The following is an 18,199-nucleotide window of genomic DNA, read 5'->3' as shown; positions in this document are numbered from 1 at the left end:
CAGCACCTCAGCGTTAGTGTAATGGTTCACCGCTCCCATCAGCCTCGTTACCAGCCACAGCAGGCAGAGGTTTACAGTGGAAACGCTCTGATGAAGCCACCGTACACACTAAACACTCCACACTAACTACCCACAGATGAAGTTAGCTGCTTTCAGATGTGCACTGAACTCCGGATAATCTCCCCACATTCTCCAGAGGGGCTGTATGTGCGAACACCGGACTTTCTCTAGAGTTTCTCCTGCCAGCCCCCCTAATACAAACCTCCTCCGCAGGATTCACCACGAGCGTGTGGGCGAATTGATGATGTTTCACAAATGGATGAAAAAGTGGTGACATACACGTTGAAGACCAGGAAGAAGATGTCAACGGAGCATTTTCGGATCAGGGCCGATGCGGGGGTCGATGTGCGCGAAACAAAAACACGTGATCTCGGCAGCAGAATTGATTATGTCCTGCATCTGCACGCTGCGCCACCCGTCGTCTGAGCGGAGAAGCTCCTGCTGCGTTGTTCATGTGTGAAAGGCAACCTCCAGAAAACAGACATACGGCTATAGTTATAAGAAAGTGCATATTGGACTTGCAGTTATTAACATCTCCAAACAAATACAGTAGTGTTTTGTGCCAGTCTGATAAATGAAGTGGAAACTTTGGAAATGTGTTACACTCATTCATTGTATTTTCCTGTGTCATACTTAAATTTGCCCAAAGTTTAATAGTAAAGTAATAACACGCAGGAGTATAACTTTATAGTTTCCTCCAGCTACTCCAGTTTCCTCTTCAAAGGCCAAAGAAGTTCAGGTAGGAGTGGGTAGTATGAATGAAATAATAAAATATCGCATTATTTCAAGATATATTACATTTTCCTACAAAATAAACGGAGGCGCTTTTGTTTTGGACAGCGGAGCCTGATGACAAACATCTGTTTCTGTGTAATCCAGTGAATATAGTTGCTGACAACATTGCCTTAAAATGGCCCAATCCCATTACTTAATATAAATATATATATAAATAAATAAATATAAGAGGCAGGTGTTGTGCTGTTTGATTTCCTGTTTTGTCCAAGGGAACAAAGGGTTTCAGACTTAGAGGATCGTTTTTTTATACATTTTATGTAATTCCCAGAGCAGACTGAGGGCGGTTTTGAGGATGGAGGCAGATCTAGACGATGCATGCCGTCCATCAGTATCGGTAGCTCTCAGCTGGAGTCAGAATGTCTGCATAAACACACAGGGGCTTTCCTCATGTCCACCACCCCTGCTCCAGTGTGTTATCGAGGGGGAAAGAGCATGATTGCTGTACTTATCCTGAACTGAGCCGCTCTTAAATTGTCTCCCTCTGCATGCGTGTCCTTGCCCTCTTCTCCGGCCGAGCTTATTTTAAACCGGTCGTGTCCTTGAGCTCTGCTGGGACGGGGCCTGGGCCCGGACAGAGGAGAAAGAGCAGGGGAAGGAAAACAGACAGACAACCTCTGATAGGGACGTAAATCAAATCAATCATGGTACGTGCATTAGAAAGACACAGCTCGGTTATTTTACTGTGAAGTATTCGCGGATGACGTCAGCTGGGCCAGACACACTCGGCCTGTGCTGGAGATGATCCTTTTCCACTCTGCTAAGTAAACTCTATCGCTCTGTTTACTTCAGTCCGGTCCCATTGGCCGCAGCCCAGACCTTCATATCTAGTTTCCCATCAACACACTGGAGGCTGTGAGGAGTGTGTGTGTGTGTTTCGACACTGAATAGTGTATTCGTCATTTCTCTCCAGCTGCACTCATCTGTTTAGGACACTGTTGCGTATATTTCCCATGAGTATTTATGTTGAGCTCTCGCTGCCCTGTGTATGATTCCTGTGCCTTGGAGGTGACAACACTGATATATATGACTTGCTAAGTACTGCGGCCTATGGTTTAGAACTGGAGGTTTAAACTGTAAAGCTGCCAATGCACTTAGAAACCACAGAAGTGATGGTCCTGACTAATTCCCCCCACATGCTCCGCCCTGTAAGCAGAACCACTGTAGTTTTGTAAATCACTGCACGTGCAGGTGTTGTTTTACTTCAATATTATTTTATTTTTTTCCAGGCCTCATCCCCTCTCTGCACCCCCGCTCCTCCCCTCTTCCTGTCCCACTGCCTCTCTCTTTCTCTGTCCCTGCTGGAGTTTGTTTAGATGGAGAGATAGTGGGGAAGTATATTTAGACAACATATATTCCACTGTCTGAACACTAAGCTCAGAGAGGGAGAGGGAGACAGTGGCAGAGAAAAAGAGAGGCCAGAGATGGAGGTGAAAAAAAGAGGAGCAGAGAAGCGGAGCGGAGCAGTAGGGAGAGACAAATGTGAGATAAGGACCAAAAATAGTGAGAGGAGATTAAGGGTGATTAAGAGTGGGAGGGCGCTCAAGCATGACATCAGGACAGGAAATGAAGAAGAGGAGATGGAGCATGAAGGTGGTGAAGAGTAAAAATATAGAGAGAGAGAGGAAGGCAAAGAGTGATTGGGTGGCAACACATCTCCCACTTTTAACTTCCCCTCTCTTTTCTGTCTCTCATGTACTGTATATTTGTCTCTGCAGTTATTAGACAGTAGCAAATTACAGTTTGGACAGGACTCCAGATTCTCATGATTTCCTGATTTTCTTTAGAGTCGTGATACGTAATTAATTAGATTGACCTTTTTTGGTTATTAAAAATCAATATCATTAATCGGTAAAATCAATAAAAATAGAAAAAGTACATTTATTACTTATATATTGATGCTTTTTCTCCTTTTCTGAAAAAATACCATCAAAATAAAGCAGTTTGCTGCTGAAGGTCGGAGTCAACTTGAGCGATGAGTTTGAATATATATCATATTCATTTTTTTTAAGATTTACTGATGGCTTTGTCTTAATGAAAGTTTTGGTCCAACGTTTCCTTTTTCTGTCACATAGAGGAACAAAGAGACACCACTTTCTTTAATTGGCACCAGAACATTGCTGCACACAGTATGCTGACGATATACTGCTGTATGTTTATGAAGCTCTTTCTTTAATGATTTACATCCTTTCTCATTATATTATAGAGACATTCACAGAATTCACTAACCTTTGATTTATCTCAGTGAACGTGTCACTGCTCCCTAAACTCTGGCTAAAGGATTTAAGGATAGTGGAGCTGATGTATACCAATGCCGAGGGACCACTTCTACATTTCCCAAATTATATTTATAAACAAGACCTGAAGAGAGCCGTCTGTGCCAAGGTGTGTGGTCCATGTTGTGATTAACCATCGGAATGACTTTTTGAAGTGTACTTTTTTTTAACCTTTATTATTTATAAGCAAATTGTTGTACCTAGTTACACATGACCTTCATTTCATTTCTCGTGGAAAGATAAACAAGTCTGGGTCAGTGGCGTCACGTGTAAGACTTCCTCACCACTTAGCGAGATTAAATACAGTCTGTAATGTCTTCACATATTAGGTCAAGCAAACAACCATGGATTGAAGACACGAAACTGAACACTGTGTCTTGGTCAGTTAAATGTTTTAAATTGAGAATCTCGGCTCAGCCTTCATGCAGATGTACGTGTTTTAGATTCTCTCCCACTGAAATACTTCTCTTGCACCTTCTCTTTCTGACTGGGTGGTGTCCTGCTGGAATGAAAACCAACAAAACAATGAAAAGGCATCTAAACAGTCCAGTTTTACTAATCCCTCTCTTTTGTCTGGAGGTTTTCAATCTTTTATCCTCGATGTTGACCTCTGTACTACTTGTATTACACCTGTCAAAGCGTTTTTGTATTTTACGAAATTCAATTCACTTATTCTGTGAGAGCATATGGAATTCCTTTGTGTTGACGACTTACTGCACTGGTTTTGAATTCTCCCTTGGACACAAGGTGGAAGGCGGGGTCTGGTATTTGACCCTTTTGACCTGTGACCTTTGCTCTCGACTATCTCTGAGGGACCTCTTGACTTTGAAGGTGGTACAGGAGCTTTGCGTTATTACCGTTTCATGTCTCACTGAGCTATGACAGCATGTTTTTTCATGGTGTAACAATATTCAGTGTTATTATATGAACATTTTTTGGCGTGTTGAGGTAATATCAGAAGTGCAGTTTGATGACTTTGTAATGTCCAATTGTTTCATTAAGACTTTTGGAAGGAAACTTACATTTTGTTTCAGGGACAGAATAATAAAACTGTGGAATGTTTTCTGACCACTCTTGGCAAAATGTCCTGCTGCTCGTGTTTATATGGAATTTAATAGTGCGTACATTTCTGTCATTATGCAGCAGAGAAATATGACACCACAGTGGGAAGTCATAATTTCAGAAGCACAGAGATTGTCCTTTTAACCCTTGAACTCCCAATTACAGAAACTCCTCCCTCCCTCCATGCAACCTAATCTCTGACCCTTTACTCATGCTATGAGCTCATGTCTGCACACACACACGCGGGCACACACACACACACACACACACACACACACACACACACACACCAACTATGCCTTTAGGTCTTTAACCCCTGTTGCACCCCCTGTCTCAAATGATGAACAGTCAAGCCCCTCACTGTCCCTTCCTTTCTTTATCACCTATTTGTTCATCTCTTTCTGACGATTTCAGAAATCTGCTTATTGAATCTTTTCTTTGCAAGTGAGACAAAAACATTTAAATGCATCCACGTAAAACCCAGGTTTAAGTTAAGTTAATGGGGTTTATTGTTCGGAAGGAGCCCTGTGAGCTTTCAGTGAGGCCTGAGGATGCCTCTGACTTCATGTAGCCTGTAATTGACGTTTATTGTGGGTGAAAAGTTAAAAGTTAAAAAGACTGAACCCTGAAACTGAAGGTCTGCTGCACGATCTAAACCTTTTTTTCACCTTTGCCAAATTCTGATACTGAAAACAAGATAACAGGAACCAGTTGACTGATTTAAAGATCTATATCCATCTCGTTTGTGTGATAAAGATATGATATGAAACAATTCTTCGTTAAAACGTCTAAAAGGGAGATGTTATATATTTTGTTGACTTCAACTTACATTATGCAAAATGTGTCCAACAATGTTCAAACCCAGAGAAATACCCAATTTTATTCAAGGTAACACGACGTTTCATTTTGGTCGCCTTTTAATTGCGTCACATCAGCTTAACCCGCATCATCAAACTAGGTCTTTTGTTATTGTTGGTGTTGAGAGACCCCCTGGCGTCCAAAATTACGTTTTGTACTTGTAAGTATGGAGTATGGATTTGTTTAGCCTGGCTTAGCATAAGACTGGAAGCAGGAGGAAAGGGATGGCCAGACTTTTTCCAAACACCAACCAACACCTCGGAAACTAACCAAGTTATGTTCCAGCTCTTTTCATTTCACATTACATTTCTCAAAAATGTGAACTATTCCTTTAAACCTGCTTCTTGTGTTTCAACATGTAATCACACACTTCTTATTATCGCCACATTTTTTGTGTTTACCTCACCCCCGTTCCCCTGTGAGATCCTCTGTATTCTCTACTCGTCTGTTTGTCGGCTTATTCTCCAAGTGCTGAAGGTCTTTTCATTTCCTCTTTTACCTTAAAGCGCTCTTCTTCTTCTTCTTCTCCTTCTTCTCCTTCTTCTCCTTACTTCTCCCTACTTCTCCCTACTTTTCTTTTTTTTATTCTTTCCTTCTGTGCTCCATTTCCACGTACATGTCTCCCCAAAGCACGCGCCCGTTGGGTTCCTCTCATAAATCTCGACCGTACGTTTTACTTCACTTCTGGGTCTGCATCCCCTGGGAAAGCGCTGCGGTGAGTGCACGAGCGAGCAAACGAGCAGCAGGGGAAATATCAAATCACTCTCTCACCGTATGACAGTCATGGGTTATATGGTCTGGCCTCGGACTCCTGGCCACATGGAAAGACATTCATCCCCTTGCTGTGTCTTCTCCTCTCCAGGCACTGAGAAACTGCACAGAGTCACACAGGACATCTCACAGTCACCGAACACGTATGTTGTGCATGAACCCTGCTCTGTCTCTGTGTTTGCAGTTGGTGCGGACAAGCAGTGCGAGCTGACCTGCAGACCTGCCAGCTATCGTTTCTACGTTCGTCAGGCCGAGCGTGTCAGAGACGGGACTCCCTGCTTCAACGTCAGCTCAAATGACGTGTGTGTAGAAGGACAGTGTCTGGTGAGTGGATTTCAAACACGTGTCAGGTTTCTGAGTCCCTCCTGTCTAGTCAGGGTTGACAATTTCCAGGACCTGGCTCTGTTAGTCTCACGTCTAGAGGCTGATTTAAGCCTGGCATTCCGAGTGTCTCCAATCTTTTTTTTTCTTCTTTATTACCCTTCTCTGGGCCTCTTTTCTGTCTCTCTTTCCCAATTTCTCTCATTTGCTCGCTCACTTGCTGATTTCACCCTCATTCCACCCTCCTGGTTGTAATTTGGCGAGCTGCAGTCACCCATTCGCACAAACAACGGTGAAATAAACACTGGCAGTGGACGTGAAATGCCAACAAGATTGGAGGAGCTGTTCCCCGCTCCTCCTCCCACATGTCTCCCTTGTTCCCCTATACCCCACTTCTCCCCCCATTGTCCTTCCCGTCACTCACTGTCACCTTCTTCTCCTGCCAGACGGAGGGCTGCGACGGCGTCCTGGGCTCCGGCTCCGTGACTGACAAGTGCGGAGTGTGTGGCGGGCAGGACACCTCCTGTCGGAAGGTGACGGGAAGCTTCCAAAATGACACGGTTCCCCTCGGTTACCACAAGATCCTGGACATCCCACCGGGAGCTACATTCATTAACATCACGGAGAGACGAGCAAGCCCTAACTACCTGGGTGAGAGACATAAAATTATGCACACACACACACACACACGCACATGCAGTTTAAGATTACTTGAATAATACAGCTCCAGTAAAAGTGGGATGTTGGCAGGGAAATTGCAGATTTGGGAATGAGATTTGGCCCATGAGCATGTGTGTGCTGGCCTGAACTGAGACTGTAAATTTTGTGGCCTTGCGGACTCGGGGCAGATAAAGCTCGTAACGGTTAGAGCCCAGAAGGAGCGAGTGAAGTGTGTGTGAGTGTTTGTCTTGCCAGCACTCTGTCTGGTAATGATACAACTCTCCCAGTCTCATGGGTGTTTCTTAAGAATCTTTCTAAACTATCGTCTTCTTCTCCTGTCTGACCTTCCGACCCTGTCTTATTCCTCCAGCCATGAGAAGTGGCACCGGGGCCTCAGTGGTGAACGGGCGTTGGGCTGTGGACCCTGCAGGAGACTACCAGGCAGGGGGGACCACCTTCACCTACACCCGACCTAGAGCGGAGGGGGAGGAACAGAAGGGAGAGTCCCTCAAGGCCCCAGGACCCACCACCACACAGCTACTGTTATATGTAAGTAGTGGAACACAGGAAGGTTTTTATTTTAATGTAAGTAAACATGAACCAGGGCATGACAAAATGAAGTTAACGATAAGAATCACACACACATGTATATACAGACTATTTCACGTCCATATAACATTATTGTGAGCCCGAGGCGCTCTCCTGTGTCGAGAAGATCCTCCCGATAGCAGCATTATTTTCACATCATGGTGGGATAAAGTCAGCTACACTATAGCTTAGCCTGAGCCACATCAGACTATCCATGGCTTAATAATGACAATTCTGCCCTCAGGCTAAGATCTTATTGAAGAACAGAAGTCATGTGTAGCTTTACATCCAGGAGGGGGGTAGAAATAACAAGCGTCCACCGAGAACAGAGATTGATCTCCTCTGGAATCACCTGCATTTTTAAGACTTACTGGGATGTAGGTTGAAGATGCCAAGAGGCTGAGAGTCTGTGACCACACCAGCGTCACTGCGAGGCTGCATTGCTCATTACATGCTGGAAAAGACATTATTGGATGGATTCAATTAGAAAGACAAGTCTGCTGGCTGCACATCCACTGCCACTGCTGAGAAAATAAATGTTTGGAGGCATCCCCGGAGCTTAAAGACAGTAAAGACACTGACTATGAACTGCAAGGTTCACGTCTGGCCGGAAGCCTTTGCTGCACAGCTGTTCTCAGACCTGCACAAAACTCTCCTGAAATTATCCAGAGGGGCTGCATGTGAGAACACAAATTTCCGAGTCAGTTGCTCCCCAAACTTTCGAGTATTTCCTGGAAGCCCCCCCGAGTAAAAACTTGTGTGAAATACTGCAGGATATTGTCTGGAGAATTCACCGCGAGCGTGGACGTGTTGATGACCTTTCTAACACATGACAGATGCAAAACCCTGAAGAACAGAAGACACTGAAGAAGATGTCGACATGAAATAACTATTAGATTTGAGAGTTTTTGGTGATAATGGCCGATGCCGGTGTCGATGGGATGTAAACGAAAACACATGATCTTCACGGTATAAACGGGGATGAAACATGCCTCCTGCATGTGCTACCCAGAGGCCACCCCTCACCCCAACGTTTTCTGTTGTTGTTAATGCGTCTGGACAATCTCCTGCTGGGTTCTTCCTATGTGAAAGGGAAACTGTTTGTTCTGTCCTGATCCTATTGTGCCGACATTATCTGGAGTTTATGTGGGAAAACGGCTTATTTCTCTCTCTTCCTCTTTATCTCAAGTATCTCAAGTATCTCAAGTATCTCAAGTATCAAGGTTTAAAATAGCCCCCCAAAAAACTCCCCAAAAAAACATCCTCCGCACAGACGCTGTTTCAGAACATCACATCTCTGGCACAACACAGCAGACTCCTGTTGATTGAGTATAGATGACCTTTACTGTGTTAAGTGTTGTAGATGGGGATTTACTGCGAGAGGAGGAACAGAGTGACAAGTGTAAACCCTGCTGAGGTAACCCCATCATGTCACTGACCCCTCTGTAGCTCACTCTCACCTCTGACCTCCCTGTGGAGAAGAGGGGAGTAGCACATTTCTCTTTGGGGATCAGTCAAATTGTTTTATGCTTTTTTTTTTCTTGTTCCTGGCTACGTTTCACATCTGTGCCTTCTCGCCCCTCGTTTTGCTCTGCAGATCATTTTCCACAAGGAGAACCCGGGCATCGACTACGAGTTTTACATCCCCGTGGAGAAGAAGGAGGCAGGGAGGGAGAGGCTGACGGAGAGAGGGCGGGAGCGGGAGTCGGCCCGAGAGAGGCCCAGGGAGCGGGAGCCAGTGAGGGCGCCCCTTCGCAGTACGTCTATCACACCTTCTCCTCAGCAAACCCTACAATGACTGTTTTCTCCTTGTTCCGTACAGTAGTAGGACACATATACAGCTTAATGTTGGTGGTGGCGGAATTTACACAAACAAATTAAATCAAGGCTCTCCAGCTTCATTCTTTCCAAATTAGTCGGGGTAACAGCAACTCATATACTCGTAAAATGATTGACAAGTTTATTGACGGGTGTGGTCGTTGGCCGAGTGGGTGGAATTATTTGAGAAATGTGCTTGTGTGTTTGTGTATGACCTAGATGGGAGGCTATCTGGTGCACATGTCGGTCGTCATGAGACCCTGACCTCATCATGACATCATTAGCGTCTGACTCACTGCCTTCCTCCTTATGCTCAATAGTTCATCACTTGTGTTTTGCCCCTTTACTCACACTATCGCTCTTCCCCCCTGCTCCCCATGTCTCCACTGCCTCTCCTGCCCTTTCTAATGTGTCTTTATGTCCCTCTGTGTTTTGCTCCTCTCTCCCAGGTCCCCTCACCGTGTCAGTAGAAGACCCTCTTCCTGCCCCTCACCCTGTTTCCATCCCCTCTTTCCCCTCTTCTTCCTCCTCCTCCTCGTCCACCTCGGCGTTTTCATCCCCGTCCTCAGACCGCTGGATACCTGACAGGTTGCGGCCTCGAGGATCCGCCCCCAATAGAAACGCTCGGATCCCCCCTCGCACTGACCTGCCACCGGACACTCAGCCACCATTTGTCTGGAAAAGAGGTGGACTCACAGAGTGTTCTGCTTCCTGTGGCAAAGGTCAGACGTCCTCATATATGTCATTTTAAAAGTCATTGCCCCATTGACCAAAAATGCTGTTACTTTGAATGATGTGATGTCTCCCTCTTGTGGCTGGTGGACGCGATTACAAGACATTGAACTAAAATCCCTTTTAATCTGCCCATGCCTCTGTTTCTCTAGGTTCTCAGTATCGAGCGATTCTGTGTATAAATCGTCACACAGACGAGGAAGTTCCAGAGAGGACGTGTGACTCTGCAGCCAAACCTGTTCCTGAGGAGGAGCCTTGTAACACACACCCCTGCCCACCATTGTGAGCTTATTCCCAATTACCCTTGAGGAGACGCAACTTTATAAATATTGTGTTTCTGTTTATGAAACTATCGGAGGTGAATAAGTTATTTGCTGACAGAAGCTCATGTATGTCTCATAGCTGAGAATTTAAAACCACAAAATCTCCCTATCCAGTCATTTTTGTGGGTTTGTGTCCTTAAAGTCTCATTTTCCTTAAACAATTCAAAAAATTCTACATCTACAGCATCTTATATAGAATAATCAAGTTTAATTTTTCTTCTGTAAGATAAATTAATTTCTGGAAAGCAACAAACAAGATGATTTCTACCATTAACAGTTTGACATTAGATGATTTCTTTTCATTGGTTTAAAAAAAAAATTATGCTGAATTATATTGATTTCTTTTTTGCTCTGTGGGTTTTTTAAAGTTAAAGGCTTAAGTCAAAGATGAGTTGTCGCCCATTTATTTTCATTAGTTTGCGCTCAATTAAGCTGAGAATGATGGTGACTGTGATGAGTTCTTGACAATACAAGTATATACAAGTAATATTTCTAATCTGTTAATTTGCTGAAAGCCATACAGTAGCTATCTGTGGTCTCAAAATATAGATGAATGCAGTAACAATCTATAATTGTATATTTGATATAAATAATATTTGACCTTGGTTGATTTTTCACCAACATTTATCTTTAACTTTATTCCTCCCGTCTCCTTCCCTGTCTGTGTTAAAGCTGGGAAGCCAGCGCCTGGTCCGAGTGCAGCGTTTCCTGTGGACCCGGCCTGCAGCAGAGGCAGCTCCAGTGCAGGCAGAGCTTTGGGAACCGCTCCACCATGGTCCACCCGCAGCGCTGTGCCAGCCTCACGCCACCAGATTCCATGCAGGCCTGTGAGCTCCGCCTCTGCTCCCACTGGGAGGTCAACTCGGACTGGACCACAGTAAGTCCACAACACCAGTTACATGGTTACAAGAGGCCAAGTTCTTCAGCATCTGAACACAACCCAGGCAGAAAGAGTCTGGTTAAAATAAACCTGAGTAGTTTGTAGAGTTCCTTGAAATTCTGGCCCGGTGCTTTGAAATGATGGCAGTGTCTGTAGCATGAATTTTTAAAATCCCTTCATGAGGTCAGATTACAGAAGTGAGTGGCAGAAAACCATTTTTTTATTTGTTACATATTTGAGATACTTAAAGTATCACAATAATGATGAATGCTAAGTAATTTCATTAATTTGTGAAGCCAACAAACAGCCTCCACGTGTTTAATGATCTTAAATGTGATTTTTAAGTTTTTACTCATAATTTAACTTCTATTTAAATTGTGTTCTCTGATTCTCATTTCTGTTTATATCTGTACCTATAATATTATTTACATATTCTGTTTTATACGTATGGTATGTGTGTGCTTATCTTCTGTTTCTGTTTTTACTGCTGCCCAACCAATTTCCCTTTGGTTACAAATAAAGTGAGTAATTTATTGATAATCAACCCTCAACCTTCTTTGAATAGAATTTGATTTCCTCTGCATTACAGACAAGGTAATGGGAATGTCGATGAATTAGATCTCTGGAGTTTATGTCCTTCCTTTCATCTGTTTCCTCTCCTTCTTGTTTTTCTCCTCTCTGTCTATCGCAGTGCTCAGTGGACTGTGGAGTAGGGAGGAGGACAAGGGGCGTGCGCTGTGTCAGCGATCAAGGCAGCTTGGTGAACGACATGGACTGCAACTCCGGACTCCGTCCACAGGGAAGTGAGGAGTGCAACATGGGGCCCTGTGTCACCAACTGGTACTTCACCGACTGGGCCAGCACGGTGAGTAACACACACACACACACACACACACACACACACACACACACACACACACACACACAAAAACAAAGGAATGAACACAGCACTTCACAGTATAATCCTCAACACGAACTTCCACTTTGTGTCGCTCAGTGTTCGGCGCAGTGTGGCCCCGGGGTGCAGAAGAGAGAGGTGGTGTGTCTGACTCGAGGAGGGGTCAGAGAGGGTAAAGGAGGAGGGGACTGTGTTGGGGACAAACCGGCAGAGATGAAGGCCTGTAACGGAGGCCCCTGTGTGCCAACAGCCATGTGGTACAGCAGCCCCTGGACACAGGTAAGATGGAGGGAATAAAGAAGGAAGTTTCATGTCAATTTTGTTTTTAGTTTAATTTACTTGACTAAACCTTTTGTCTTACCTTTGTACCTTTTAAGGTACAGCATTTATTTTGCAGTGGTTACAGCTACCGTGTTGCTGGTGTAGATTATACGACTTATTTATGTTTGTTTTCATTCCAGTGTAACGTGCCATGCGGAAGTGGAACTCAGCGACGTGACTTCATTTGTGTTCAAAAGACGGGGAACGATTTTGCTGTCGCGCCTGTCAGTGAGTGTGCTCATCTGGACAAACCTGCTGCGGTCCAGGAGTGTGAGATGGGAGAGTGTCAGTCACAGTGGTTCACGACAGAGTGGAGCGCGGTGAGAGACGAGGGGAATGTGGGATTAAAATGTTGAAATATTTAAATAACAGGGCAAAACAAGTGAATTGTCATTAGAAGATTGTTAGTGTTCTGTTACATTCTGCTTTATATTGTAATAATGCCATTTAAAAATGACTTCATCATGACGTAAATTCTACCATATGATAATGAATGAGTGATTAATCTGAATAAGCTGTAGATCCTGTCTCTTGTCTTATTGTTTGCATTACTACTATTTTATGATATCATTCTCTCTCATTACTTCCATATGATGATAAATTATTTTTGATCTCTTTAAGCTTTAAGTTGTATCTATGGTCCAACTGGATGCAGAGATGCCTGGAAAATGCATTTTTGAATTATGCATGGTGTCATGTTTTTTTATTATTATAATTAGAATAATTTTCTTATCAATATAAGCTGTAATTTGTCTCTCTAGCCCTATTATTTGACCATATTATTGTCGATATTTTACCATGACCTTTAATCAATTGGCTCCGAAAGGTAATAATCTGGAGATTTACCTTCCAAGTAACATTCCTTGTAGGTTTGGTCTAATTCCATATAATGCATTTTCGAGTTATTATGCACATACACCCACATGGGGCAAGCAGAGGCAAAAACAATGCTCTACCTCTAGCTAAGCTGGTTTACGGAGGAATAATGTTGAATTTATATGTCTAATAATATTATTACCTCTCTCTACCTTTGTTCTCAGTGCTCACGTTCATGTGGAAAAGGTTTACAGATGAGGGAGGTGCGGTGTCTTAAACCAGACAAAACGCACAGCCCTGAATGTGACTCCGACACCAAACCAGCACAGGAGCAAATATGCAACACAATCCCCTGCAGTCCCCAAGTCTCAGGTTGGTGTGTGAATGCTCGATGTGACTGTGTATTTATGTGTGTGTTTGGCTTGATCCCTCCCAGCATCTCACTCCTCTTCCTCAATCACAGATGAAAACTGCCGGGACAGACGTCACAACTGCGTGATGGTGGTGCAGGCCCGGCTGTGCGTCTACTCCTACTACAAGACCGCCTGCTGCGCCTCGTGTACCCAGAGTGCTCAGCGTGCCAAGAGGCAATGACCTGCCAAGCAGAGACAGGTGCGCAGGAAGTAGTCGAGGATTAGGTCAAGAGGGCCGATCACCCCTGAAATGACGAGTCTGTAGAAACGGACGGCCCAGAGTAGGCGTGTGATGGCTTCAGTTAACATTCAGCTTTTTTTTTTCTCCTGAGTCTCCAGGCCAAACACTGTGAAAGCAGCCGGTTCCTCTTGCCATTACTTTGCATACAGTTTAACATCGTCTCTTAGAACCGCTTATTCCACTGAGCTTGTTTCTGTTTACTTCGTGCATTCGCTTTAACAGCTTCACAGCGTGTCACACTGGGCTGAGTGATGCGACTGATTTCCACCCTTGAAGGCTCATTTCTATGGCCGAGAGATGATAATGGGAGGTTCTCGCTGAGGACACAGCTGTGGGTCAACAACCATTTTAGTATTTGTCAAGATTCATCCTAATCTACAGGATCCTGAGACAGATTTAAACAGACATGCATACCACTAATTATGTTCTGAAAAAATAATTACCATGTGTGCTAGAGTAAAGTGTGTGTACTGTAGTTCTATGTGTGCTGAGGATCTAGTGGAATAGATCTACTGTGTTTCTGTTTGCTGCACATGTCCCCCAAACCGAGCTTGAAGGATTTAATTTACATATAGTGTGTCATTATTTTTGTTTGTTTGCCAAAAATATTTCCTCAAGTGTCCTTTTATTGTTCACGTCAGTATTTGGACAGATGAACCAAAGGAGAGGGGTGACCATGGCAGTAAGTGACCAAATAAAAAGAGTGAGAGGCCTCCAGGACCAGGAGGATCTTAGACAGGAATGTTAAACAAGCAGCACAGACTCTGAACGGTCCTTCGACGTGTTCATGTCAATATACATGAAGGTCTTTTTAAAGAGAGTTGATGGAAGGGTGTGAAATTCTGCCGTTAAGGTGCGAAGGCTCATAGTTGCAGTTGTGTTTTTACTGGGCTAAAGACGATACTGCTCTCTAAATAAGATTTAAAGGAATATATATATTATCAAGTGATAAGACAAAGAGATTTTGGGTCGTTGGTTGGTTGTGGAATCCTCTTGTCAACAAATCACGTGAAAAAACTGACTGTATATATTTAGTGCTTTTCTAGACTTATCGACCACAGCACTTCTATATGTTGCATTTTTTTTCCAATCATACACCATTTGCAGTTCAGGGTTTGGTTTCTTGCTCAAGGACACTTGGGAATGCAGAGGAGCCCGGTATCGAACCACAGACATTCTGGTTAGTGGACGACCCGCTCTGTCTCCTGAGCCACAGCCACCAAAAACCTCAAAATATCAATGATTTGTCCGTTTCGTAAGAATTTATGACTTCCTGTCAATGTCTCTGGCTCTCTGCCCCGAGTTCACATGTTCCTACTGAAGATGTAAAGCTTGAAAACCGCTCACTAATTTAGTTTCATTAAACAAATTCAGCAATTTTCTAAAACCATTGGGTAATTTAGTCGTCAACAAATGTCACTCAACTCATTGCTCATTTGTTAGGGACTATTTCCTGCTGTGAGATCACACCACACCGTGACTATTGGGCTGAGGTCTTAAAAAAACACAGCTTCATGCCCCCCCCGGTTTCCTCGCCTCATCTCAATACATCCTTTCCATCATCGCCTTGTTGGGAGGGAGAGGATAAATCTGTCCTGTGAGAATAGGTGATGCCAGAATTAAGACAAACATTACTGAGGAAGCTGTTTCTTATAAGCTAAGATAGGATCTAATAATAAAACCATTCTGCTTTGACCTGAAAGTAAAAATATTGCGTATCGAGGTGGCGTCCTCTGTATATGTGTGTAAGTAATCTTTATGCTTTGACTGTTTTACTTAGCTCTTTCTTGTTTTTTCTTTCATTTTTCTTCACCTCCCACAAAGAAACATGTACTCGAGGAGTCTGTATATTTGTCAGATATGTTTTAATGTCTATAATTTCTTTTTGAATATAGTAGGCACTTATGTTTTATACTGTAACTAAGTAGAGTTATCAGAAGTGTTGTTGTAGACTGCATTTATTCTCATCTAACTGTCTTATAACTATTGTATTTGGCCCTTGATGTGTACACATGAATTATGAATGTGTGTGTGTGTGTGTGTGAGTGTTTGTGTGTGTGTGCGTGAATGGTTGTTTTTTTCCGATCGTGGCTTTGAATGTGTCCTTCTCGTTTCTAATCCCTCATAGTGAAAATTACATTTTATACAAAAACACCCCCCAAAAAAACGATAGTAATTTATCTATTATCTAAAGAACATGTAAGTTATTTTCTTTTTCTAAGGGGCTGTAGCAATTTTTTTGTCACCATCAGAGTTTATGAGATTGTTTTTATTGTTACCCGGTCATTTTTTATCATGCAAAAGCAAAAAGCAGTGTGGAAAAATTATTAAATGAAAAACCTACATTTTAAATAAAACTGAAACAACGTTCAGCCTGGATCTTTTTCAGTGTTTTCTTTTTGTCCAATGACTGAGGGTGATGTTGCCCGTTTCTTCCAAATGATGGCGCCCTTGAGTCTCATACTGGACCAGGCCCAGTTGTCCACAGAAATGAATCTACTACAGGATACACGTCTGTTTTGGTGTCAAATTCACATTGAGGCCAGTTGCATTGATGATTTATTTACTATGATTTATTTTTGCTTCCGTCTCTTATTACATATTATGTTGATATTGTCTGTTTCATAAAAGAGAGACACCCAAAACAATGCAGTAATTTAAGTCAGATCATTTTACATTCAATAAATAGTACGGGGCCTGAAAGACATGAAACCAAAAAAGCAATTGTTTAAATAATTACACTTCCTGTGAGGCCTTTTTATGTGCGGTGTGATGTTAAAATGCCCGATATGAAAACTGTGTTGCCACATGAATTTTATCAAGGAGATTATGCCAAATTTTTCCCGGTTGAGAAAGGTCAGCTATGTCTTGCTGTCGGAGTTAGAGGCTGGAGGAGAAGCAGTGTGATGAGTAAGGTCAACAGTAAAACAAAGTGAAAGCAGGGGAGAGGAGATTGAAAATGTAAAGGTCATAGCAGCCTTGTATATATGCTGCTTTGGAGGCCTGGTTCATCTCCTGGTTTACAAACACTCTGGTCATGAGGCCAAGTCTCCCCTTACCTCTAGGATAGTCTTTGGAGTTCAATTGAATTTTAGTAAATTAGATTTCCTAACATGATAATGGCTGAATTCTAAAAGCTTTGCCCTGCACCTTTCAATAAGAAAACTGATGTGTAGTGATATGAATAGAAGTTGTCACACTTAAACTGAAATAACAGGACATGACCTCTTTAGCCTTCAGGTCCAGCTGACAGATAAGAACTCAGGTGTTTCTAGAAAATTACCCCAATACAGAATATTAGCTTTTTGGCCAAAGGGGACTTTTATAAAAGCATTTGTTATAAATCAGTGCTAACTGCATTAAAATAATCAAAACGTTTAGCTGTAGAGGTTCATACAACTGAATCTGTAATGTGTCTTTCAAATACGATTCAACCTTCAGTCTGATGGAATGAGTTTGATGGCTGCATAGCTTAAAAAAAAAAGCTGAGTAATACAGAGCTTCCCTGCTCTTGCAGTTGCGTGCGTTGTGTGTTCCTCATCTTGCCGGTGGCGTGATTCCTGCTGCCTGCACACCGTTCACATCCACAGGGCACAGCGGGCGTTGCGTGCCACGTCTGGGTTTGCAAGAAGCCCCTGGAGTAGTGATATGTATGCACATGTGTGTGTGTGTGTGTGTGTGTGTGTGTGTGTGCGCGCGCGCGCGCGCGTGTGTGCATGTGCGTGCATGCATGTGTGCGTGTGCTCACAAGAGTGCACGCGGCAAGGCAGGCAGATGGTGACCTTTGGGAGTAAATTACCACGAACCCTATGACTCCCTCTCTGCACTCACTCCCGCTTCCCAAAACTCTGGTCACGCACATACACGCACATTTTAAATATATCATCCTGAGATAGTGCTGTGATGTGACACCGGGAGCTGCTCCTGTCTTTCCGCGCACAGTCCAGGCTGATGTAAAGTAGGCCAACTCCAACCCGGAGCCATCGCTGCTTCCCTCTGTCACACATTTGACTGTGTGCGTGTGGTAGTGAGCGTGTGTTTGCGGGATCGGGCGTGAACAGCTGTAGTAGTCGTGATTGGGTGCGCGGCGGCGGCGGCGGCGGCGCGCACCCGGCTTCACGTCAGGAGGCATCTTTTCAGCACCAAGGCCAGGGCTCGCGGCCAGAACAATAGGCGGCTCCGAGTCGCCTAGGCAACGTCTGACAAGTCCCGGCCACTCGGGCAAAGCGACGAAAACGGATGGAAATTCACACCGTGGATATGGAGGGAAAACAATGTGCGTTGTGTTTATTATCTGTGGCTGTAGAAGGTAGTTAAATGAGTGAGGGAAAGCGAGTTTTTAATGGTTTTTCGCGTGAGTTTGGCGGAC

At 43.7% G+C, this 18,199-nt stretch overlaps 1 protein-coding gene across 1 annotated transcript in view; it reads left to right on the top strand.

Moving 5' to 3' along the window:
- Positions 1-16,207, top strand: part of adamtsl4 (ADAMTS-like 4) — a 37,151-nt gene extending 20,944 nt beyond the window's left edge. The window contains exons 6-17 of the mRNA XM_034611789.1: positions 6,004-6,143; positions 6,587-6,791; positions 7,171-7,349; positions 8,986-9,145; positions 9,656-9,928; positions 10,091-10,220; positions 10,934-11,138; positions 11,833-12,006; positions 12,139-12,318; positions 12,501-12,680; positions 13,401-13,548; positions 13,640-16,207. Of these exons, the coding sequence (XP_034467680.1) occupies positions 6,004-6,143; positions 6,587-6,791; positions 7,171-7,349; positions 8,986-9,145; positions 9,656-9,928; positions 10,091-10,220; positions 10,934-11,138; positions 11,833-12,006; positions 12,139-12,318; positions 12,501-12,680; positions 13,401-13,548; positions 13,640-13,770 (2,105 nt within the window). The 3' untranslated portion in view covers positions 13,771-16,207. The remainder of the gene's footprint in view (positions 1-6,003; positions 6,144-6,586; positions 6,792-7,170; positions 7,350-8,985; positions 9,146-9,655; positions 9,929-10,090; positions 10,221-10,933; positions 11,139-11,832; positions 12,007-12,138; positions 12,319-12,500; positions 12,681-13,400; positions 13,549-13,639) is intronic.
- The last annotated feature ends 1,992 nt before the right edge of the window (positions 16,208-18,199 follow it).

The sequence above is a fragment of the Hippoglossus hippoglossus genome, chromosome 16 (assembly GCF_009819705.1).
Source record: "Hippoglossus hippoglossus isolate fHipHip1 chromosome 16, fHipHip1.pri, whole genome shotgun sequence".
NCBI lineage: Eukaryota > Metazoa > Chordata > Actinopteri > Pleuronectiformes > Pleuronectidae > Hippoglossus > Hippoglossus hippoglossus.
Note: the sequence above shows the minus strand (reverse complement) of the source record. Positions and strands in the feature narration are given on the sequence as shown.